The 25,139-nt window shown below is 42.0% G+C and overlaps 2 protein-coding genes across 3 annotated transcripts in view; both read left to right on the top strand.

The window, feature by feature from the left end:
- The window catches only part of tarbp1 (TAR (HIV-1) RNA binding protein 1), a 35,517-nt gene extending 16,961 nt beyond the window's left edge, over window positions 1–18,556 (top strand). For both annotated transcript variants that reach the window (XM_034184685.1, XM_034184683.1), the window contains exons 15-29: window positions 5,720–5,963; window positions 7,514–7,702; window positions 7,789–7,988; window positions 8,068–8,139; window positions 8,278–8,398; window positions 10,048–10,158; window positions 10,228–10,377; window positions 10,460–10,546; window positions 10,622–10,833; window positions 10,911–10,992; window positions 11,079–11,250; window positions 11,335–11,520; window positions 12,290–12,414; window positions 15,708–15,844; window positions 17,960–18,556. In XM_034184685.1, coding sequence (XP_034040576.1) covers window positions 5,720–5,963; window positions 7,514–7,702; window positions 7,789–7,988; window positions 8,068–8,139; window positions 8,278–8,398; window positions 10,048–10,158; window positions 10,228–10,377; window positions 10,460–10,546; window positions 10,622–10,833; window positions 10,911–10,992; window positions 11,079–11,250; window positions 11,335–11,520; window positions 12,290–12,414; window positions 15,708–15,844; window positions 17,960–18,128 — 2,257 coding nt within the window. In that variant the 3' untranslated portion in view covers window positions 18,129–18,556. The remainder of the gene's footprint in view (window positions 1–5,719; window positions 5,964–7,513; window positions 7,703–7,788; window positions 7,989–8,067; window positions 8,140–8,277; window positions 8,399–10,047; window positions 10,159–10,227; window positions 10,378–10,459; window positions 10,547–10,621; window positions 10,834–10,910; window positions 10,993–11,078; window positions 11,251–11,334; window positions 11,521–12,289; window positions 12,415–15,707; window positions 15,845–17,959) is intronic.
- Window positions 18,557–18,656: 100 nt separating this feature from the next.
- On the top strand, window positions 18,657–23,614 carry LOC117523230 (5-hydroxytryptamine receptor 1D). The gene is made up of 3 exons (XM_034184686.1): window positions 18,657–18,990; window positions 21,793–21,953; window positions 22,029–23,614. Exons 1-3 carry the CDS (start codon window positions 18,828–18,830, stop codon window positions 23,262–23,264), a joined length of 1,560 nt encoding a protein of 519 aa, XP_034040577.1. The 5' UTR covers window positions 18,657–18,827; the 3' UTR covers window positions 23,265–23,614.
- The last annotated feature ends 1,525 nt before the right edge of the window (window positions 23,615–25,139 follow it).

The following is a 25,139-nucleotide window of genomic DNA, read 5'->3' as shown; positions in this document are numbered from 1 at the left end:
TTCCAAACCTGAATGGACGGGGCTTCATCCCCCACCCATTTAACCATAATCGATTTTCGAGCCAACATCAATAAAAATTGGGTGATCTCTTTATTCCGGCGTTGAAGTCCTCTGGAATGTAGCCAAGAAGACACAGCAGTGGGCTGGGGAGGAGTGACTGTGTGTAACAGAGCTAATTTCACCACATATCCCCCGCCAGAATGCTTCTATGAGTTTGCACTCCCAAAGACAATGAAATCTGGTCCCCGTGACTAATTTACATTTTGGGCATTTGGACGTCCCAGGAGTATATTTGCTATAGATATTGGGCGATATAAAAACATTATGTAAGATATTGTATTGCATCTCCCTAAATCGATTACATATTGAAATCCTGGAAGGTAGCAGCACAATATCCTCCCGTGACTCAGAGTCTATTGTAATTTTGAGAGTGGTATTCCATGTTGTTCGTAGTTTTTCTAGTCTGTCTTTTTTGCATGTCTGCAGTTCCGAGTAGAATCTTGAAATAAAGCGCCCGCGCTTATGACAATCCAAAATTGTGTTTTCAAGAGTGAAGCACTCCCCAGAGAGCTCCAGCGATTGCATCTTTGCCTTAATATAATGCCTTAGCTGAAGATATTTATAGAAATCCCTGGCCGTAATATTAAATTGTTCTCTTAACTCCTGAAATGACTTAAATTTTCCATTGTCCCAGAGATCAAGTAGCCTCCTAACACCAGCTGCCTGCCATGATTTAAAATCGGGGCCGACGCCCCCAATTGTCAGATCTGGATTATCTACCAATGATATAAAAGATGAAACATTCCCATTCTGTTCAAATATTTTCCTCAGAGCCCCCCAAGCCCTAATAGTGTTAGTAATCAAATAATTATCTTTAATCTTAGGTGACAGCTCCTGAGTATGTTTATCTAGGAGATTTATTGGGTGATATGGTTTACAGGCATCTTTCTCATTCTCAAACCATGGCAAATTATGTTTTTGAGTGTCCCATATTGAAATAATTCTTGCATGAATAGACAATATATAATTTTCAACTTTTGGTAAGCCCCAGCCACCCAGGTTCTCTGGAAGCTGTAAAATGTTCCGTTTAATTTTTGGTTTCCTGGCTGCCCAGATGAAATTTGAGATTGCCCTATTTATCTCAGCTAAATCCTTGGGATTAAGAAACACAAATAACATAGAAATTGGGTAAATTAATTTTGGGAGGATTATCATTTTAATGAGATTAATCCTACCCAAGAAAGATATAGGGAGCTTCATCCAGCATTTAAATTTGTCTTTGATATGATTAATGATAGGAATAATGTTTTCAGAATACAGTTGATTAGATTTGGGCGTAATATAAATTCCCAGATATTTTAACCCTGTAGGGGCCCATCGAAATGGTTTAATAAACTCTGGTTCTCCCTGGTCACAGATATTCACAGGCATTATTTCGGATTTCCCATAATTTACCTTATATCCCGATATCTGACTAAAATTGTTGACACATTCAATTAGAGCAGGAATGGATTGTACAGGTTCTGTTAGGGTCAAAAGTATGTCGTCAGCGTATATATAATATTTTATACTGATTTGTTCCTAATGTTACCCCCCTGATATCTGCTTTTTGTCTAATTGCTATTGGTAATGGCTCTATGGCCAGGGAGAAGAGCAGAGGCGAGAGAGGATTTCCCTGAGCAGTACCTCTTCCCAGACTGAAAGGTGCCGACAGGAGCCCATTAGTCAAAACAGACACAACCGGTTTTTCATAAAGGAGTTTCACCCATCTTATAATTTTATCTCCAAATCTAAATTGTTGAAGTGTTTTGAATAAATAATCCCATTCAATATGGTCGATGGCCTTTTCGGCATCCATTGAGACAAATACACCTGATGTTTCAGTGTGATGAAAATGGTGAATGATGTTATTAAGACACCTAGTATTATTTGATGATAATCTCTCCTTTATAAAACCAGCTTGATCTATCTTAACTATATCAGGTACTACCTTTTCCTGTCTAGTGGACAGGATCTTAGAATCTTCATATCTACACCAAGTAAACTAATTGGGCGGTATGAAGAACACTTTTCTAGATTCTTGTCTTTCTTAGGAATAACAATTATATTTGCCACATACATTGAGTCAGGGAGCTTCGAACATTCAAAGGAAGTGTTAAAGACCCGTTGTAAAACTTTACTTATTTTCCCTTTTAAAATTTAAAAAAATTCGACGGGGTAACCGTCAGCCCCTGGACATTTACCGGATTGGAGCGATGAGATGGCTTGCTCTATTTCTAATATTGTTATAGGTCCTTCTAATGATTTTGCTTGTTCCGGAGATAACCGAGGTATATTCACGCCGTTAAAAAATCCTTCTATTGGTGTGTTTGGGTCAACTTCAGGTGTATATAGTTTTTCATAAAATTGCCTGAAACAATCATTGATATTTTTATTATCCATGTAATGTTGGCCCTTTTCATTCTGTATAGCTGAAATAAAACTAGTGCTTGAAGATTTATTTACCAATCTCGCTAACAATTTATTTGATTTATTGCCAAACACAAATAATTTTTGTTGTGCAAAAACGATATCCTTCTCAGCTTTCTTTATTATATTGGATAATGAGACTCTAGCTATTTTTAACTCCCCGAGCACTTGAACTGATTTAGATACTAAAAATTCTTCCTCAAGTTTTTTAATTTTATTTTCAATATTAATTTGTTCTGCTAATCGCTCTTTCCTCTTACTGCTTGAATATGATATTATTATTCCACGCATATACGCCTTATATGCGTCCCACACAATCCTGGGGTCTGCTTCATCCACATTATTGAAGTGTAAATAAAGGTCTGTCTGTTCCTCCAATATTTTAACAAAGTCCTCATTCAGGAGTAGCAATCTATTAAATTTCCATGAAACATTTCTATCCAGGGGTCTGATTGGTTGCAACACTGGATTAACAGGGGCATGATCAGACAATGCAATTACTCCTATGTCTGACTCCTCAACTAACTGTACTGAGTGTTTAGAAATAAATATATAATCAATACGTGACATTAATGAGTGTGGCAAAGAATGTAATGTAAATCTGTTAAGTGAGGGATTTAGATGTCTTCATATGTCTATTAAATCCAATTCCTGTAAAATATTTTTGATTACCTTAGCATTTTTAGACTGTGTATTTTGAGGCGGATACCTGTCCATATAAGGACATAAGGAACAGTTAAAATCACCACCTATGAGCATATTTGAGCAATCCATCTCAACAATTTGATTTGAAAGTGACACAAAAAAGTCCTCATCACTCAGGTTTGGGCCGTAGACACTGCCCAGTAGAATTTCCTCCCCGTAAAGTAAACCTTTAACTAAGATAATCCTGCCCTCCGTATCTTTAAATGTATCTATGACACTGAAGGGGAGTCCTTTGTGAATTAATATCAATACCCCCCTCTTGTTTGTCGAGAACGACGAGAAAAATACCTGTCCAACCCATTCCCTTAAATATTTTTTGTGCTCCACGTCATCAAGATGTGTCTCTTGTAAACAGGCTATTTGTATTCTATCTTTTTTTAAAGTATTCAATATAGCTTTCCTTTTCGCTGGTTTATTAGAGCCTTTAACATTCAAGGTACAGACCCTAATACTCATCAACAAAAATAAACAATTATAGCTAACACATACTGCACAACATATATAATGTTAAACATGTACCTGATCCCTGTTATATTTGTTTTGTGCTGATAAATGAACAAGGTTCCAAGCAAAAACAGAACAAACAGCCTGGACAAACCTTTAACAAAAATATAAAACGACAGAATTAAAAATGTCGAATAGTTAGAAACCAAAGGAAACAGATGGTTAATGAACTTGTCATACCCTAAGTATAGGGTATAGCACGTGGGGTTTAACAAATGAAAATAATAAAATTCCTTCCTCACTGGGCCTGAATATGAATCTCCCTGATAATGCACACTTAGGTTATATCAAAATATCAAAATAGTACCTCAAGAGTTAACCTTCAGCTTCATAAACAAAACAGTCAACATTAAGCATCCTTAGTAAAATCAATCAAAACACACATGGTGTACTAATAAACAGGTGTATTCTTGTTACCTCTGAGTAATGTACAGTCCACGTTTTGATGCTTATCCTCCGTTCTGCTCCACCGTGTGTGTGACAAGGGCTGGACAAAGTCATTTAGTAATTGTTTTAATAAAGTTATTTATTTCTGCCATGTTAGAGAGTGAGCGTGTCGTCCCGTTTTGATTGAAGATCTTAATCACCGCAGGGTACACAAAGGCATATTTAATGCCCGCCTCTCGCAGCTGACGTCTGGTGTTCGCAGATTCTTGCCTCTTCCGCACAACCTCCGCAGATAAGTCTTGATAAAAGGAAACTCTTCTGCCATCCATCTGGATATCTCCTTTATCCCTTGCAGCATTAATGATCCTCTGGTTATCGTTGTAATAGTGAAGTCTCACCAGGACTGTGCGTGGGACGTCTCCGCTCCTCAGTCCGGGCGGGGGTCCTGTACGATGGGCTCTTTCAATATGCACACGCGCTTGTTGCATTCCCAAAACTTTTGGGATCCATTCTTCAAAAAACGACACCGGCTCTCTACCTTCTGTACCTTCTTTCAGTCCTGTGATCTTAATATTCTGGCGTCTGCTGAAATTTTCAAAGTTATCGAGCCTTTCCCATGTTCTTTTGAGCGTTTTCTCGACGGTGTCCAGTCTGGGAGTTGTAGCCGCGGTCACATCCTCCACATCAGATATGCGTTGTTCAACCGTGGCCATCCTTTGTGCCATATTGTCAATCTTCGCTGATAGTTCAGAGACAGGTTTAAGGATGGTCGCCACTTTTTTGTCCAGCATTACCTCAATATTCTTAGTGACCCGTTCCACTATGAAGTCATCCCTTAAAGTAGAGGGCTCTTCCACATCACTTGTAGCACCTGGCTCCGTCTCATCAGCGTCACCATCTTGGTTAGCTTGTGACATGCTAAAATTAGCATTAGTTTTACGCCCAGCTCTCTTCTTTTTTCCCGTTCCAAGAGGTGCAAAAAAGTTCTCCATAGACATAGTGAAGCTTATTGCAACTGTTTTTCCAACTCCCGCCTCAAGTCCTCAGCTAAAAAAGTAGTTTTATGTCGACCCAGTGAGGAGCCAAAATATATGCGACTACTCCATAGCGTGCATCCGGTCAACCCTGCACCACTTTTTAACAAAATTGGAGCAACTTTAACTTTTGATTTCTGTACAAACTGAAATTGACCTTTGTCACCATTTTTGCTGTTTTTACCCCATAACGCCATAACATTCAGTCACAGATTGTCCAAACTATACCTTTTTGGAATCTTTGTGATCAGACACATAATGTGGTATAGCTTTGAATATGATTGGAGCATTTTAAAATTTTGACCCCTGTGTAATTCTTCATTGACCCCTACCTGGCCGCCATATTGGATTTTCAAGTGGTCAGCACTTTTCCTCAAACACTGATTTATGAAGGACATTCATGCCAAATCTGATGTTTGTTTCACCATGTGTGAAGGATTGCTTCAGTTATCTGCCGCACTAAAGTTGAATATTCTTTAAAACGTGTTTCATTCGCTGGTCTGTAAGTAGCAAGCAGCATCTGTTGTGAAAAGGTCTGATTGGAAAAGAATGTTTAGGCTTAGAATACACTCTCTGGCAGCCTCACAGTCTTAACAAGGATTTCTTTTTTCTTGGTTTAGTGATGTAGAAGCTGAGGGTCCTCTGCTGCAGGACTGGGGACGAATAGCTGCCCATTTTATGCGGGATCAGTGGATTTGCCTGAGCTTCCTGATAAGGGATATTGGTGTTTCAGAGTCAGTGGAGGATTCTGAAACCTTGAAGACTCTGGCGGCTGCTCTGAGCTGCTGCGTGGAGGCCTTGGCTCTACTGCCCAGTGACCTGGTGCTACCTGTGTTCACCTTCATGGAGAGGGTACTGCCACAGGTGGGCATCCGCCACACTCACTGGCCACTTTATTAGATACACTTGGGTAGTACTGGTTGGGAATCCCTTTTGCCTTCACAGTATCCTCAACTGCCTTAATTCTTGGTTGCTTAGATTCATCAAGGTGCCTGAAATGTTCCTCTTGTATGTTCTCCCTCTGATGACATCACACAGTTGCATCACAGGTGTAACGGGTGGATCCATATGTTGATGTTGTTTATACTAAATTCTGACTCTTAACGTTTGAATATTGCTGCAGAAATTTAGACTCATTAGTCCTGCCAACGTTTTTCTCAATCGTCTACTGTATGCTCAAGTTTTGGTGAGCCCATGCCCACTGTAGCCTTATAGTTTCCTTTTCTTAGAAGACAGAAGTAACACCCACTCTGGTCTTCTGCTGTTGTAGCCCCTCTGTTTCAAAATTGATGTAACTTCAGAGATGCTATTCTGTATATAAAGTAACCAGTGACGAGTGGTTATTTGAGACCCAGTTACCTTTCCGTCAGCTTGAACCACTCTGTCCAGTTTTCTCTGACGTCTGCCACCAACAAGACATTTACGCTCAGATTCTACAGATGGTTGTGCATGAAAATCCCAGATGATCAGCAGTTTTTGAAAACCTCAAACCTGCTGGTCGGGCTCTCACGTCTGTGGCAAGTTCAGAATCACTGAAATCAACTGTTTTTTTCTTTCTTTCTCCCTTTTGATCTTTCATTTGAACTGCAGCAGATCCTCTTGAGCATGTCACTTTCAGCCACTGGTGCTGCACTCTACAGGAGCACCTTTGGTCCTCTATGGCAACCATTAAGGCAGACAACCAGTCAATCCCCAAGTCTTGAAAATAGCCATCTGTCTGTTGCAATCAGGTGAAATTTCAGCATCACCTTTTCCAGTTGCTGGGGTCCTTAATAATGAGGCATCTGTGTGGTGGATCACGTCCAGATCAATGTGCCACATGGTCAAAATGTCACAGCTGACTACACAAGTAATACTCTGCATCTTGGTAGTAACCGTTTGATTGACACAAACTCACTCTGGTGCCCTAGAAGAAGTGCCTTAGGTCACTGCCTAGTGTCCAATTCCTACAACTGTACAAGAAGCACCAGGACCCTGAACATTTCGACCTTCATTCTCTTGTGAAGGTGTCAGCACCACAAACACCTCTGTCCAGTGACCTCATGACGCCATATGCGCTTCCCAGATGACTCTCTGTCTCAAAGGCAGAGGATTCAGAGGAATGAACGTTACTGCAGAGATAGGTCTTTCTGGAAGTTCAACACTTTCACCAAATACAGATGCACTTCTGATGGCTGAGTTTGCGTAATCATTGAAACCATTGACCATGCCTGACTAAATACTACCACATGATTGGCTGATGAGCTATTTTTGCTTTTGTTAGCAATTGAACAGGACTAATTAATGAAATGGCAAGTCGGTGTAGGTCCTAGATGTGTCAAAAATGCTGACATGCCAGTGATCAGCCTGGTGATTTTGCATTGTTGCTTTAGTTTTGTTTTACCGAGGCATTTTTGATGATTTTTTTATCCCAGTTGGTACGTCACGATGAGTCCCTTTGTGTGGCGGCTGTGAGTCTGAGCTGGGAGCTGGTGCAGGGCCTGAGCACGAATGCCCATGACTTCTGGCCGGTCTTGAAAGGCTTTGTCTCCGTGGCCTTCCACCGTGACCTGCTGGAGTTGACGGAGAAGGCAGCTCCGAAGCTCACATTCACGGTGAAACAGGTGAAGGAGAACCCTTCAGAGCTGTCGTTTGTCACTCTTCACCACAGTCATATTTGAAATGCAATCTAAGTTTCTGATTGTTCTAGGTTGCCAGTGAACTGATGGAACTGTCTCAGTCAAAAAGCGGCGTGTTGAGTGTGCTGCTTCAGCACTGCTGTCAGACGTGGCTGCCCACAGATGGAAGTGCCGATCCCCGTGCCGATACCACATTTTGTAGTGTTCTTAACCACATAAACATACTGGCAGAGGCTTGTGTTTATGGGCCTGTGATGAGGAGAGATCAGCGGTAATGTTTCGCAGCATTGGTTGGTTCAGATCTTTAATTCCCTGGTATGTTTGACTTATTTCTTCTTGGTTTCTCTAAGGCTCATCCAGGATGTCCAAACCTACGTGGAAAAACTTGGTGATGAGTGCACAGCTAACGCTGTAGTTACATGGTGAGCTGCGGTGCAAAGCTTCTTCTCTGTTGCTTGGTTTGTCATCTCTCATATGGCTTTTGTGATGACATGCCACTAGAGGCCTCTGTTGCATCATAGATTGGATGTTGAAGTTCTGCCACTTTTTTTTCCTTCAAGGGATAACCGGGATGATCAGTCGGCCCGCACATATGTGCTGGCATTCCTCAGTCAACTGGATTCCTCAAAGGTTCTGCATGTAAGACTGATGGAGACACTAGTTATAGATTTGTTGAAAAAGGTAAGTAATCGGTCACGAACCATCAGGCACAGACAAGTGAATGACAGAACTATGTTGATTTATGTTTTTATAGGGAAACACATACACCTTGTTTGTATCCTCCACCTCCTGAGAAAATTCATTTTTGTTCAGCTCTAGTTATTATAAAGTGCCAAAATTACAGGTGATCTTTTTGCTGGTAAATTATTTATTTGGGGGGATATTCCACACCAAATAGAGTGACTTTGCTTTGTGAGATCTTGTAGATGGCATGATGAAGGAACTACATGTGTAAGGTTTGAAGTCTGTGCTGCTTTCAAAGGAAACTAGGAATTTGGGATTTCCAACGTACAACTCAGAAAAATACATGTATAGAGTCTTGACTCATTTTGGCAAATCAAAACACTGTAAATAGCGTTAGTTTTGCCTGTCCAGCAGATATCCAGTAAAACATTTGGATGAAATTTGTCTGTATTTTATGCAGGGTTGTGTAATTGCACATTACGTGTTTCAGTTGCTGTCTTTCTGCTTCAATTTTAGGTCTTTTTGTGACACTTTCACACAGCTGAAGTTTTACTGTGTTTCTTTGGCTTAGCATATGTAGCTATGCATTATTTGATCCTTGAATGGCATGCTGGGAAATTGGATTTCCCAGTGCATCATTCGGTACTTTAACATTTCCCATAATCCCCCTGCGCTTCCCAGCAGAGTTCCGGCTTTTCAAAGCCATATAAACAATGGCTAGTGAGGATGTGGATGGCGCTGTTTCAGCGAATTCACAAGCGATTATGATGATGACACGTTCTCTTAAATTGAGAGGATTATCTACAGGAGGTGGAGCACCTGTGATAAAATTCTGCCGTGCCCCGATGGTGTCCATACTTCATGAGGTGTGTTTACATTATGCCCCAAACCGGAACTGTGCTGAGGCTGACCTCTCGCGTGAGTCACGGACCGTGCGACAGCACAAGATTCACAACTGCGAAACAGCAAATGGTGTGTGTCAAAATCCAACCCCTCAAGTAGGGGATTGCCTTCTGGAATGAAATACAGTGGGGACCTTATGTGTCCTGTGGCTGCTATGGTTGACCATGAAGGCCCAACAGGAACCCTGAACAAAAGATGGCTATCGGAACGCTGGTGAAACAAGAAGTCCTCAATGGCGGATCAGGCGGCGGAGGTGATGGCTTGTAACCCAAAGACTGTGAAGGTGGATGAAGGATACAGCAGGTCTTCAGACCCCGATCGTCTGGGGCCGTGTGTTTGTCCTTGTGCAACGACATTCCCACGATAAAACTAACCAACACACAGGCGCCTCTGGATCGATCCTGGTTATAGATATCCCATCCAGGAATTGATCAAGGGATGATGTTCATCACCATTGGGGGAATTGCCAGTGGGGGTGTATTTTCACAATATTTTAACTCATGTGGGTCAAATTTTTAAATTGATACCAGATGCAATGCAAGATTGAGAATCTTTTATTTGAATACTACAAAAATATAGTGGTGCCAAAGAAAACTTAAATGATGTATGACTTGTTTTATTTTATATGAACTGCTTTCAGCACACGGGGGGGCTTCTTAGTTTTTTCCAGTAGGAAAATGAATTGCACCTTATTTACATTTAACGGCAACATTTGCTCTTTTCTTATGTGACCGTTTCTCCAGGATAACGACATAACAAAATCCAAATTGCGTTACTATAGCAACTCCCTGCAACACCGTGTGAAAAACAGAATATGGCAAACGCTGCTGCTGCTGCTGCCCAAATTGAAAGAGGTAAGACTCGGACGCCGGCAGTGGCACAGGGCGCCGTCACTCACAAAGTAACCGTGCGTGTGCCTGCAGGAGTTTGTCGGCTCTTTGCTGCCCCAAGTGTTTGAATCGGGACTCTGCAGTAACCAGCCGTCAGTCAAGTATCTGATTGAGTGGATGATGATTTTGATCCTTGAGCGTCATCCCCAGCACATAGACAGCTTCTGGGCCTGCTTCAGCATGGTGAGGTCTAAAATGGTCTGCCGCTGCCATGTGATCAAAGATGTTAAATAGCTGCCGGCTAATGTCTGTGCTCGCGGTGCAGGATCAAGAAAAGACAAAGACAAGCATCTGCACCTTTCTGTCAGTCCTGGTCCATTTAAATATCATCATTCCTAAACTTGTGGATAAGGTAAGGCCTACTATGATTTTTTTTTTTTCTTTTTCATTCTCCCTGTTGTAACATCCCTCTTTCCTTGCCTTCAAGTCGTTGCACCTGCGTAAAGCGCTGGATGTCATCCTTCAGTGGTGTTTCAACCATAACTTCAGCGTGCGCCTCTATGCGTTGTTGGCCCTGAAGAGGGTGTGGAGCCTGGCAGAAATCAAGACTATGTCCGAGGAGGGGTCTGACGGTTTGGGAGGCGTGTCGACTGTGATCGAGGCCTGTCTGAAACAGGCCGAGGTCATGCAGAGTTCAGGGTGAGAGCGCAACACCTGCCTCAGCTGCACAAAGTTGTGTTGAATTTACACGAGTGCCTATTCGCTATCGCCTTTAGAAATGCCAACAAGAACTGGACCAGGATTCAGGAGCATTTCTTCTTTGGTGCTTTCCATCCTGTCAGGGATTATAGCGTTGAGGTATACATTCACCAGTTAAGCGTTGCGTTTTGTGAAATCACACAGCCTGGTAACATTCCCGGTTTCTTTGTTTTTTCCCGTCACAGACTATATTCTACACGTTCCCCAGCCTGTCAGAGGTGGCTGACGATGAGTGGATTCCACCTTGGAAGTTTGAGAAACTGTCACATTTCTCTGACGATGCATCGCTCCCTTTGAGAAACGCTGCTCCCGACCTGAGCCAGCTCCAGCCCAGAGACTGGATCCAGCAAGACAAGAGTACAGCACCGCTCACAAGCACAAATAAAGCAAAGCTGCACCATCATGTCGTATACTGAGCGTTCATTGTGCTGTATGTGACAGGCGAGCAAGACAAGGAAGAGCGCTGGGCTGAGGTGCAGAAGAAGATTACCCCCTGGAGGCTGAAGATCCAGGAGCAAGAGCCTGAGCTTCAGCTGGTTCCACAGCAGAGAGCAGCCCGAGTGGGCAAACTGCACGGAGCCCTGTTGGTGGTCGCCTCACTTATCGACAAACCAACCAATTTAGGAGGTCACAATAATCCTCTCAAAAAAAAAAAAGTCATACGTCAGAATGTTAATCTGTAATGACGTTAAACTGTCGCTGAATGTTACCCAATACAATGTTACCCAACACCTAACATTATATTATGAAGCTGCTGTAGAAATGAATCCTCTTATCATGGCGTGTGTGTGTGTGTGTGTGGGGGGGGGGGGGGTGTACAGCTTTCACCACACCTGTTTTATTTTCTGTGTGAGTGTACTTGAGTGCTGCTAAATGATAAGTGAATCAGGCTGAATTTGTTTATGCAGGATAATAGCCCATTTTAGAAACATATTGGTACTGGGTGATATGGCAGAGAACATTCACACACAACTGCCATGTGGATGTTTTCCATGAAGTCATCACAGTTGCAGACTGTGTGACTCAGCAGGTCAGAGAAACCTGGAAGGCCAAGAAAAACCTATTAGTGTTTGAAAGAGAAAATAAATAAATAAAAATTCAGGCTTCCTTTTTAAAACCCCAAATCAGGAAACAGTGGAACGATGTAGAAAATGCCAACATTTTTTTTTTTTAATGTTACCTGAACTCTGTTTAGTACTAGTGAATTGGTTCGCTTATGGTTTCTAAAGTTAGCTTAAAAAAGCTTAGCTTCACTAATTAGCTGTTAGCTGATTAGCTTAAGTGTGCCCACCACTGTCGTTCTAATTGTTGTTGTTTTTTAAGAACACCAGAATGATTGACTATGCCTTTGTTACTTCAGATTGCTGTCATTGACTTTGTTTCTGTGTGGTTGTAGGTCTCTGCCGGACCTGCGAGATCTTTGGTGCCAGAGCTTTGGTTCTCGATAGCTTCCGTCACGTTGGAGACAAACACTTTCAGTCCTTGAGTGTCTCGTCTGAGCTGTGGCTTCCACTGCTAGAGGTGACACGCATAAAATAACAGATTTTAGTCCTCAGTCTGCTGCTCTTGATCCTAGGAGCTGCTGAAATACAAGGGGCCCTATCTTGTCAGTTTATTGAGGCTTTTCAGGTTTCAAATCCTGCAAAACCTCGGTAAGGTCGCCGCGCTGCGAGATCTCAGTAACATTGAGAACTCTATTGATACTCTCTGATCACGCTTCACTTTAACCGCTGCACACGGACAACACAATTAACATCGCAACATAAAACTATTTTTATATTGTGCCTAAAACTCTTGTGAATATATTCTCTTGGTTTTTAGACATTGTTATTGCGTTTGTTTTATGTAAACATGCGAGAATCACAGTTTGTCTCTACCATTATTTTCAATGGGAGCTGCTGTGAGCTACACTCGCTTCCTGATCATGTCGTTCTGGGGGGAAGTGAAGTTTGCTCTTTAACATCTTGATTATTGTTCTTTACAACACTGTTTGTCCTCTTTGTTCCAGACTAATATATATATAATATGTCTGAAATTCGGTTTGCGCTTATTAAATTCCACGCTGATTAAACGTAGCAGACACGGATTATTCGTTATAATTGTTTTAGCAAGTTTTCAGGGTATCATGAAGCAGTCTCTTATTAATGTGATGAAAAGCATAAAAAATTACATTTTTGTAGTACAATATTCATTTACAATTGTCATCGTGTGGATTCTCTATGTTGTTTTGACTGCAGCGACTCTCTGGCATGCAAGGGATTATGGGATACATGAAAACCCCAAATAGTGCACAGATTAAAGAGCACAGTGCTCTTGTATTTGGGACTAGGGTGGCCAGATGACCCCTTTGTGCTACGAAATTAGATGGTTTCCGGCGTTGTTATTGACAGTCCGGCTTCAGTTTTGAAACGTGTGTTTGAAACATGTATTTTTAAAACACACATTTCAAAACTAAAGCCGGACTGTCAATAACAACACTGGAAACCATCTCATTTTGTGGCACAAAGGGGTCATCTGGCCACCCTATTTGGGGTGTGTTCATCTCAGACCAGTCTCATGCTTTTATTTCGTGCTCCCATCACAAAATGAGTTACATTTTCGTGATGTAGTTTTGCTATTTCTTACCCTAACGATAACCTAACCCTCTCTCTTCCCCTAACCCTAAACATAACCTCTACAGACCCTCCCCCCAACTTCAGCCCACATTTCACAATACCATCATGAAATGAATTTGTGCTCCCTTTGGTGCTTTTTGTGACGGTATCACGAACTAATGGATTAATTTAACTTTCATGATTTTTTGGGGGGTTTCAAACGGGATATTTTGGTTTCAGGTGCTGCTCACTCCTCTTCGTGTATCTAGTTAAGCACAGTCTGTGAAGTGTTCATAAAAACTCTGTTATCTTCTCATATACTGTACAACTCATCTAAAATGTGTTAATGTGGTCAGCTAAAAGTGATGTGTTAATGTAAGCAATTAAAAAATATTCAATCTTTTGCTCTGCAGATTAAACAAATGCTGTAGATTGAGGCTGTCTGGAATTTCATTGCACTGGCAGCGTGATGCTCGGCAAGTCCCAATATTGAGACGGTGCTGTCCGTCCACCACGTGGAATGCAAAATATTAACGTATTACAAACAGTGGGAGGCGATGGTCTAGTGGTTAAGTGGTGGGCTTGAGAGCAGAGGATCCTTGGTTCAATAACCGTCAGGCCGAAAAAAATCACTAAGGGCATATGCAGTCACTAAGGGCCATTGGCCAAGGTTCGCAAATGCAATTTGCTCCTGGTGTGTAGTGAGTGCCTTGCATGGTAGTGTAACGGAGGCCAGCGGGAGTCACTGTGCATATAGTAGTCACTAGGCCTCATTTCCCCTACAGCCACAGGGGACTCTGGCCACTCAGGCCAGAGCCCAGGTTTTCGCCGACTGGTCAGAGCGTCCACCTCCTATGTCGGAGATCGTGAGTTTGCGTGGGAAGAGTCAAACACAAGAACACAATGCATACGAAAGAGAGAGACATGCCGCTACAGTAGCACCCTGCCATCGGTGTGAATGTGAGGCATCAATGTAAAGTGCTTTGAGCTTCTGATTCAGATGGAAAAGCACTATGTAAATTCAGCCCACTTATTTTCATTTTAGTGATGGGTAGAGTTCAGATAATAGCTAATTTGTGAACTAACTTTTTCATTAACGGATTAGCTTTTCAGCGAAATGAAAACCCTGTTAGCTTTCAGTCATCTTTATTTATATAAATCTTAGCTGATTGAAAATTAGTGCAAAGCAAAGAGTATCAACCTAAGGTGTCAGTGTCGCAGAACAAACTGGTCCGCCCTGCCTTCACTGCGCATGCGTCATTTCTGTGTGTCGGCCGCGGTTCACCGATTATCACCTCGTTTTTGCTTCAAACTGCACTCCAGTCATCATCTATCTCAGCGACAGATATCTGAACCTTTTGTACAACAATCATTACCACATAAATTCAGCATTATTCCATCATAAAAGGCAGCAGAAGCAATCAGAGCGCCGCGGCTAAACGAGCTGCTAGCTGATGCATTCACTGCGCGTCGGACACTTCAAAATGTCAGTAGCTGCTCACCGATTGTCACCTCATTTCTGCTTAAAACTGACTTTAGAATGATTTAAGAGGTTTTATCTTGTCATCTGATGGTTAATAATCCCTTTAATCGCTTTGGGTGAAGAGAGTCTGTCTCAGATGTGCTGCTGTGGTCCAAAATGATACATGTGCAATGGAGCAGGGCGGACCAATTTTTTTTGGGGGGGGGGGGGGCGGCGGCGTTTGGTCTGCGACACCGGAGGTCAAGACAGAGCAAATACATTATTAATTAGATTATTGAAATTATTTTCCATGTGTATTTTTATTTCTTGTTCATTTCTGCACTGTGAATAAACTGTATGATGAATGGAAAGTACTATTTAATTAAAATTGTTCATTGAATTATCCATGTGCATCTTGGCATGATAAACTTTTTTGAGAACCTCCTTGTTTACACTACATGTTCAAATTTCAGCTCTTTAGGTCTATTCATCAGACTTTTAGCGCCAAAATACCAATTTAAAGCTAAATTAATATACAAAAAGTTACTAATAACTTCAGGTAAATGTTTTAGCGGTGTCATAGTTAACTCGTCGGTGAGTGTACTAGCGGTTATTGAAGCTAACTTTGAGGTTAGCTGTGTCCACCACTGATTTATAAAGGACTTTTCAGAGATGCTGAGTTCACTGTGCACTTGAGACAGACATGGATCACCACGTATCGAATCGGTTGTTGTAATATTTCTTTATGCGCCCGTTAGGTGAAGCCCGTTGAGCTCGGAGACTTTCTGCAGATGAAAAAGGCCGAAGGCTACTGCGTCATCGGGGTGGAGCAGACGGCCAACAGTCAGAGCCTACAGGACTACCAGTTTCCTGAGAAGACGCTTCTGCTTCTGGGGTATGACAACACAAAATGACTGGAACTGGAAACACACACTCCCTTCCCCAACACCTCCCCCTTCAGTGCACGCACTGTTTACAACCTGTTGTGTAAATGCAGGCAGCCTTTTCTTTCCCATGGCCCTGTGACTCTTTGAGATAACAGCAGGAGCTGACAAAGCTTCTTGCCGCTATCTCTCTACTTTGGTACATTACCCCGCGGGGGCCTGTACCTCTCCTCTCCATTGTGCACCTGCCGGGGCATGCCGGACTGTAATTGGCTGTCCCCGAGGAGCAAGCACAAAATTAATTGCGTGCAACCACTGCAAACAAATATGACGATAGCAGCAGGAAATGCTAACCTGGCTGCACGTTAGCTCTCAAGGTGCAGTTTGTGTTGCACGTTTCACTTTATTAGGTAATTTGTAGCTATTTTGGTTCCAACATAACATTATGGTTTTTTTTTTATCCTTTAGGAGTCGTTCTGTTCTCCTGTCATTCTCCAGCCGGTCTGCCAAAGATAAATATTTATCCGGCGTAGGTGTCCTCTTGTACTCCCGTGCAGTCGCAGACGTGTTAGCAGTGCATACTGTGCCCTCCCGCACAGTATGCACCGGCGCTAATCTCGTATCAGGTTGCTATTATCTCACCCAGTTGCACTCAAGATAAATGTAGCTCATCAAATGATGCTTTGTGCACGGTGCAGTGCTGGCAGTAGACTCAGTGAGAGCAGAACTCATTACCGCTTCTGCTGTGCGACGGCTCATATTGCTGGGTCTCTGTATATAGTCAGATGATTACATTTTGAAATGCTCACAACTCATGTAAATAATTATAAAGACGAGAAAATTAAAGTTTAATGTGGTTGTTCATGTTAAGGGTCTGTAATTATACAAGATCGCTCATTAGGCCAAATGAAAATTGTTGATAAAACAAACATATGGTGAGAACGATTGCAGACAGTCATATAGAAGGGAGGTGACGATGTGGAGGTTTGAGTGGTGGGGCTTGTGACGAAGGTCATTGAGGTCCCTTGGACAAGGTCTTTAATCCCCACATTGCTCCTGGTGTGCAGTTGAGCACCTGCATATCAACACACGGACATCAGTGAATGTGAGGCATCATTGTAAAGCACTTTGAGCATCTGCACCAGATCTACAGCCTTAGTTTTGACAAAGCAGATTGTTAGTTTCCACCCAGCACAGTTGTTATTTTCATGCCCAGTACCCACATTGTGTAAATGGCAAATGTCCTTGTGCTAATCTTTGCGGTGCACCTATGGGTGTGTTGGTCTTAAAGTGCAGTGTGGACAGACACAGTGTTGGTGCGTTGTTATTGTGCTGGAGCAGAAAGCGACTGCACTGCAGACCATCAAAAACCTCTAAAATCAAGTACAGGGAATTTCTCCGATTTATACGCTGCAATATTCAGATGCGACTTACACAGACAGGTTTATGAAATGCATACACTGCTTGTAGATATAGTTTGTGCAAGATTTTAATAATTCTGGTTGGTACCATATTTTTACACTGGGTTTCCTTCCTCCTCCCTGTTGGGATTTGGAGATCATGTGGTTTGAGCAGGATGTGCGTGTGTGTTGTGCTCACATGCAGCAATTATTATAATTATTTTATAAATGAATATAAAGTTAGCTGAAAATAAATTTAGTTTATCTATTTACTTTCGTAAAAGCAGATGTTAATGGTTTTCAGAGTTACGAGGGGCGATTGAGAAATTTTGGGCCTGACCCAGAAAAGTTGGCCGTGGCTCGCCATCTTTTGCATTCTGAGTATCCAACATTTTTCTATAATGTATGAAATTTTGACTCACTGGGTGCAGTGTTGAGAAATACAATAGATGGAGAACCACACCCTACTTTCTCTGGTTGAGCTCAAACCTTCTCAGTCAGGTCTCTTATGTGAAATCTAATCTGCCAGTGGGAAAGCGCTGATCTTCACACAGGCAGGCTTTGACTAATACATGTGTTACTTAGAGGGCTCAGCGAGGAAACCCGTTTGAGTGTGTGAGCCCACAGACAAAGCACCCTCTAATGTTTTTGTATCTGTGAAGTTCTGCTTTACAGCTTCTCTCTCTTTTTCTCTTTCTTTCTTTCTTTCTTTCTTTGTGTCTGCAGTAATGAACGTGAGGGGATCCCTGCCAACTTCCTGCAGTTGTTGGACGTGTGCGTGGAGATCCCGCAACAAGGAGTCATCCGCTCACTCAACGTGCACGTGAGCGCCGCCCTGCTGATTTGGGAATATACACGGCAACATCTGGCCAAAAGCAGTTCAGAGCCTAAGTGAAGAAGAAGCTGCAGCCTTTAGGACTTGAATTCTGACCTCCAGTTGTTGACCTCTGAGCATTTGAGCGCTGCTTTTTTTATGGGCAGCTGTCAGGACGTGAAGCGATTTCGTCTGGAGGTCAGATCGGACTGCTCGCCGTAGAGCTGGTGTTGTGCCTTAATGAGAGCGGGAGAACGCGCTGATTATTCTATCTAAATATTCCTCTGGGTGCAGCGTCGTGTTAATGGAGGTCTGTGTTTGCAGAGCAGCAGTTCGGCTTGTGTATGTGAGCAATCATCGTTTGACTCGAGTCACCCTGCAAACTAAATGCGTCAGATTTAATTGTCTGTGTGGGGACACAATACCCCCGTTCTCAGTGTTTTAATGCAGTTTGTAATTATTGTTTTCAGTTATTTTCATATGATTAAATAAACGTTTTTTTATGTAGATTTAATGTGATTGTTTTAATCTAATGGTAGTTATTGTGGTAAAGACTCCAAAACAAAGGAAGCAGTGAAGGAGTTAAAATGATTGTGTCTCCTCGCACAGCCTCCTCCCTCCTTCCTTCCTTCCACTTGATTTAAAGAGAAGCCGCCCTCCACCTGGGCACGTTACAAACCACACGGAGTACAAATGATCAACCAATTGTCCTTTCGCTCCACTGAGCACGATTTATAACCGGCTCATCATGTCAGCGGAGCAGCCGTAGCGGCGGCGAACATGGAGGAGCTGGATGCCACCCAGCTGGACGCGGTTGCATCTTTGCAGGCGGCAGTAACCTCCAACCTGACCTGGAGAGAGGGAGCACAGCTTGAGCTGCCTCCTCAGATTCAGCTGGTCCTGGAGATCGTCATGGTGCTGATGTGTTTGGGTGCTGTTGCAGGTACACGCTGACCCTTATGGGATTTTTTTTGTCAGCTACAAAACTTAATTTCAACTCCTGTTACAAACTTAAAGTGGCAAATTTATGCATTTGATGCACACGTTTCCAAACTTGAGTGTCTTGGTTTTAATCTGCACCAATATTCAACCATATCTTCCCCCCCCCCCCCCCCCCCCCCCCACACACACACACACACACGAAGATATGCATGAAGGAACATAATTCTGGTCTGACGTCGTCAACGGGAGATCATTTTTTTGTTTACTGTATGTGTAACACTGTTTGACATTGATAATATAAGCACAACTCGTAATCCACTTCCTGAATTTCAGTGAAACTTTACACAGTAGTTGCACACCTTACGGAGATGTGCATGAAAGAAAATAATTACCTCCTCCAAGGAGGTTATGTTTGCGGTCGCGTCTGTTGGTTGGTTGGTAGGTTTGTTAGCAGGATTACTCAAAAAAATGCTCAACGGATTTCAATGAAATTTTTACCAGGGGTGCATCTTGGCCTAACTTAGAAGTCATTCAATTTTGGTAATGATCCGGAACACGATCCGGATCCAGTAATTTTTTTTAAAGGATTCTTTATATTGCAGGATAGGGCCAATTTCAATATTTTTGCATCTAACTTCATGAAGACGGGTCACAAAGGCTGAACAAAAATTAAGTTACGACAATAATTTAGCATTTGGTTCTCACTGAATAAACTTATTATTAGAAAATAAAAAAAACTTCTGTAGTTCATGCAGTTTCTCTTTATAAATACATTTGCTGAAGATCTGAATCTGAAACATGACGGTAGATGTGTGAAAGGACGTGGAATAAGACTCTTTGCCAAAGGGTATTCCATGTGACATCAGTGACCCTATGGCCTTGGCGGAGGTTTGCACTCTCCGAGTGCTTCTAGTTATTGTTTTCAAGGGAACATAATTGAGCTTTTTTATTTTTTTTGTTGTTGTTTTTTTGTTTTTGCCGTTAATACATATACCCTATTTTCTAAGTCCCACGGACTGTAAGTTTTAAGTTGACTTAAAAAAAAAAGTTGCTTGAAAAGGAAAAAAATATATAAGTCACACCTTTTTTGTGTATTTTAAGCTGTTTCATTTGGGATTTTTGTTCATTGCTGTATTGTACTTGTTGCTTTTGGCATTTGTTTCTTTTATTATTGTAGTTTATTTTGTTTAATGCTTTGATTGAAATTCCTATATGAATAGTAATTATTGTGAATAACGAATGTGTGGTTTTTCGGTACATAAGTTGCACCTGAGTGTCTCACAGGACCTCACACACTAGCAAAAAAAAAAAAGTGACTTATACTCCAGAAAATGTCATTTTTATGTACTGAGAGTGACTGCTTTGTTACTTTTGGTATTTCAGCACTAACTAGAAGGCGTAGTAGAGAAGCTTGAGTCTTCGACTGGGTTGCTTGGCGCGAGGATGTTTCGTTTCTAATCACAGAAGCTTCCTCAGGCAAGAAATTTAGCTGAGGAAGCTTCTGTGATTAGAAATGAAACATCCTCGCGTCAAGCAACCCAGTCGAAGACTCAAGCTTCTCTACTATGGAAACCACCTGGACAGCTGAGAGCCTTCACAATAACTAGAAGGCACTCAGAGTGTGTACCTCCACCAAGGCCACATATTGCTTAAAACCTCTGGATCCAAAATATATTCCAGATGAAATTCAAAATAAAATCCTTCATTTTCTCAGACATTATCCATCTGCTCACCAAATTTCATCAACATCCTCTCAATGTTTCGAGTTAAATGTTGCTATTTGTCAAACATTCTTCTGTTTCTCAGTTCTAGAATATATTCTAGAACACCACCAAAACTGAGTAACTCCTGGAACGTTATCAATCTACTGAACAAATTTAACTGAAATCTGTTCATTACTTTTTGAGTTATTCTACTGACAGACAGTGATGCAAACTACCTCCTTGGCAGAAGTAAATATTTACTACTGCCAGTATATAATGTATGAGGACTACTGCAAACAAAATCTACCTCTGGGTCCCAATACAGGAACTTGAACGTGATCATAGATCTCCAATTGTCTTTATTGTTTGCATAGAAAATATCTGATCTTTAATATTTTTTTCTTCACTAAATTCTTGCTTCTGCAAATCTCTTCTTCACTTAAGTGCCTTTACACGTAGCTTTATTGCACAAATTGTAATAGTAATTAGGTAATGGTGGTGTTGCAGTGGCTACATTAATTTAAACAGCCTGCATTCCAACTCAACAACCCCCACTAATGAATCCACCAGACACTCCCTACTTGCTTTTATGGACACCTTAAAATAACTCAGGAACAAATTATTGTTGTGCTGTTTTCATTTTGGTATCAAAGTATTTTCAAGATACAAGTTCCCATAGGATCAAATGGAACATTGCCACCTGCTGGATAGCTGGTGGATACTGGATGGATGATGGAAATTAGGAGCAGGTGCGGTTGGTAATATTATGACTTTATTCTCATAATATTACTTTATTCTCAAAGTCTTAAAAAACCTCAATGTGGCCCTTAAACACTGTTGTACCTGTTGGATCTGACTGTGTGTGATGTAACGAATAATCTTTCATTATATGCATGATGGAAATTGGGAGCAGGCATGGTTGATGTTGCATATACTTTGGAATAAATTTTATTTAATAGTTGTCAGTTTCTTTGATTTCCAATGTGGTCACCAAGACCACCACTGCTTGTATAATATCAGCAGTGTGTTCTTGTTTCAGTGCTGTTGTATTGAAGCTGCAGATTTACCGTTGCACTGATCTGACCTGTGCGTTTGTGCAGGTAACATCCTTGTCGTTGCTATTGTGGCTGCAAACAAGACCTTGCACTGCTTACCATCGGTCCTGATTATAAACCTGGCCATCAGTGACCTCCTGGTCGGCATTGGAGTGATGCCCTTTGTGGCTATGTCCGTCATGAACTGTGGATGGGCGCACTGTTCTGTAGGTCCTCGTTCTCGCTTCTTTCTGTGTGCATGCATCATGATGGTGACCTGTATTTCTTCTTCTGCCTCATAGGATCTTTGCCTGTACGTGGGTTACACCTCGTCTGTGTACTGCACAGCTTCCGTGCTGACACTGGCTGCTATCGCTCTTGATCGCTACCACTCCATCATGGACTGCCTGCGCTACAACTCCCGCTGCACCCTGTTTAGGACCTGCATTGTGGTCCTTTGGATCTGGCTGCAGGCTCTGGTCACCAGCTCTCCCCCACTGCTGGGCTGGAGCTCCATCAGGTACGTGCAACCAATGTTCATCTGTGCAATCAACTGGGTGAGCAGTCCCAGCTACGCTGCTTCCATAGCAGCCCTGTCATACTTCACACCGGCCGTGGTCATCCTCTTCTGCTACGTGAAGATTGTAAAAGTGGCTCGCAGCCACGCCAGGAGGATTCAGACACTGGAGGTCCCCGTTCAACGCAGCAGGAATCTAAGTTCTGTGTTGCCACTTGGTGATTCGTCTCCACCACACTTTGGCAGCCAGTATAGTCCCTCCACCCTGATTTATCACGTGACTGGACAGTTTATATCAGAGGTCAACAAAGAAGGGAATCCTGTTGAGTCTGAAGTCCCCGAGCAGCCAACATGCAACACGACAGCCAGACGTCTATTCTTCCAGGCCCAGAACACCTCCCAGCAGCTCCATAATCACCAAGGACTAGTGCGCCTCTTCTTGGTCATCTGTGCATTCTTCCTATGCTGGACACCGTATGTGGGACTGACCCTTGTTCAGGCCACCGAAACGGCAATAACGGGCGAGTCCAACCTCGTCCCACACACTGCCGTGACCTTCTCCTACTGGTTGTTGTTGCTAAACTCTGACATCAATCCTCTGCTGTACGCTCTGCTAAGCCAGCGTTTCCAGACTGCCCTTTGCACTCTGAAGGAAAAAATAAGGACCCGTGTGCGATGTGTGCTTGGGAGGAGAGAGGAGGTCAAAGCAGGTGACACACCCCATCCTGGTGCATCTTCAACCTCTGAATACGATGTCTCTCCATACGCGTCCTCTGTTTTTACAGTGAGCACTGACTATACACACTCTGAAGAGCATCTCTGCAAAGTGTGCCATCTTCAAAATACCTCATCCATCTGCTCCCTGTGCCAAAACTCTGGTGAGGTGAAGGAGGACCGCTTACAGGTTCCCTCTCGGCCACAGGAGGGCAGCAGACTGCCTTTTTCTGCTCTAACCACAGGCGGTCAGACCACTTTCTTCTACGGCCAGATTACAGTGAGATTGGAGCATGATGTCTGTTAGTCTGATTTCTGCAGAAAAGTCCTATTTTAAATAATTTATACCAGTCATCCAATGATACTGCTCGTGGCTAAATCAATGAAAAACCTGGACAAGTGTGTATCTGTATGGAAAAGGCATTTTTGTTTTTTAATATGTTATGTGTGATTACACTTGAAGATAACCAACAGTAGCTTTTAATAAACCCATTGTTTATTCACACTTTGTCATAATCAATATGTTGCATTTTGGTGTAAAAATCATAATTCCTTACAAAGGTTTACATTTATGTCTAGCAATAATTCCAGAGGAATACAATATTATTTATTGTCATAGAGCATGACAATGGGAAACAGTGCTGATGTAGTCGACTGCAAAACAAACAAAAGGCAGTGAAGTGTGATCGTACAGTATGAGCATGCTCCTCCTGCCCATGACCTCTCAGGCTCCTCAACAACCAAATGCCAAAAAATATTTAAAAACAAAGTCCATTACGATACTTCAAGTAAAAAAATAAATACATAAAATGCAACGTGGCCAGATGAGTAGAAGGTTTTAAAAAAACAACAAAAAGACAAGTCTGTCTGCAGTTACCTGCAGTGGTATTAGGTAAAAAAAACAAAACAAAAAAAAAAAACAACAAAAAAGGTAGCGAGCATGTGTGGTTGTGTACATTCACAACAAGGCAGAGTTTTCTCCATCATGTTACAAGGCTTAGTTCTTGGTTCTCACGCTCCCTCTGTTAACTTGCCTCAGGAATAAGTGATAAGTCAAGATAACTGCCGCTGAAACACAGTCGAAACTAAAATCCAGGAGGATAGCATCCGCCCAGGCCAAATAGAGATTTTGATTTTACCCTGGCAGATTTTAAATCTACCACAGTGGATTTAAAATCCAACAAAGCAAAAATCAATTTCAATTTTTTTTTTCTAACTAAAGTCTTCCTCACATACTATATTGAAATGTGATTCTGACTCTGCAATTAAAATATGCCTGATTGCAGTTTTAGATGACGGGCAATAAATATTCCCTGCAGTGGTAATGGTGTAAGGATTGGACAGCAAACCTGCAGAGGAGTTGGTGAGTGAATTTGTTCATCCCAGCCATACACTATATATACTGCTCAATCCTTCCATGATATCATCCACAGGCTTTCTGAAGAGTGTGTCTGAAGCCCAAATGGCACTTCCCAGTGTCACAAACTTAGCAGAACCAACTCCCAGCCAAACCATAAGTGGTTGGGCTGATCGAAGCATACTGCCCGTCTTGGACTTAACAATCAATGTAAAATTACCAGGCTAACTTTGGTTCACGTGTTTTATTAATGCATATTTTTGCAACCTGCTGGTTTTCACAATGGATGGCTTGGTTTCAGATATTAAAATGCATGACTGATATGTTGCCAAAGTAACAATGGAGCTACCATCACCAAGCTCTCAGCACCTACTAATGAATGCTAGCATATAAATTTAATAATTTCAGTCAACAGAAACGCTGGAGCACAGATATTTTAGATGGTCGACTCGTACAATTAACCGCACATTAAGTAATATTACCTCAGATATTAAGAATTAATTGGAGTAAGCAGTTCAAGATGAGTGAGTGGGCTCTTTGTAATTTTTGATACTTTATCCAGCATTCACTAGCCATCCAGTGGGTGGCAGACATGTCTGCGGGATATGACTAGCTACTTTCCTGGTTCATGAAAACTGTACATGGATGAATTTTTATGTAATTCATCAGTTTAAGATATTTTAAGCCTTTAAGTTAGGAATAATTAAGGGCATGGTCACTTTAAGTGACAGCTGTGTGCCAGCAACCTGATTCCAGGACCCACTAGGCCGATAGCAGTGGCTGCTAACTGATAATGGACATGACCGTTTGGCATTTCTGACCATT

Source organism: Thalassophryne amazonica, chromosome 13, assembly GCF_902500255.1.
Source record: "Thalassophryne amazonica chromosome 13, fThaAma1.1, whole genome shotgun sequence".
In the NCBI taxonomy this organism is placed as follows: Eukaryota; Metazoa; Chordata; class Actinopteri; order Batrachoidiformes; family Batrachoididae; genus Thalassophryne; species Thalassophryne amazonica.
Note: the sequence above shows the minus strand (reverse complement) of the source record. Positions and strands in the feature narration are given on the sequence as shown.

Coding starts and splice junctions, on each gene's coding strand:
- LOC117523230 (XM_034184686.1), top strand. CDS start 18,828: ATGGAGGAGCTGGATGCCACCCAGCTGGACGCGGTTGCATCTTTGCAG. Junction 18,991..21,792: donor GTGTTTGGGTGCTGTTGCAG/GTACACGCTGAC, acceptor GCGTTTGTGCAG/GTAACATCCTTGTCGTTGCT. Junction 21,954..22,028: donor GTGGATGGGCGCACTGTTCT/GTAGGTCCTCGT, acceptor TCTGCCTCATAG/GATCTTTGCCTGTACGTGGG.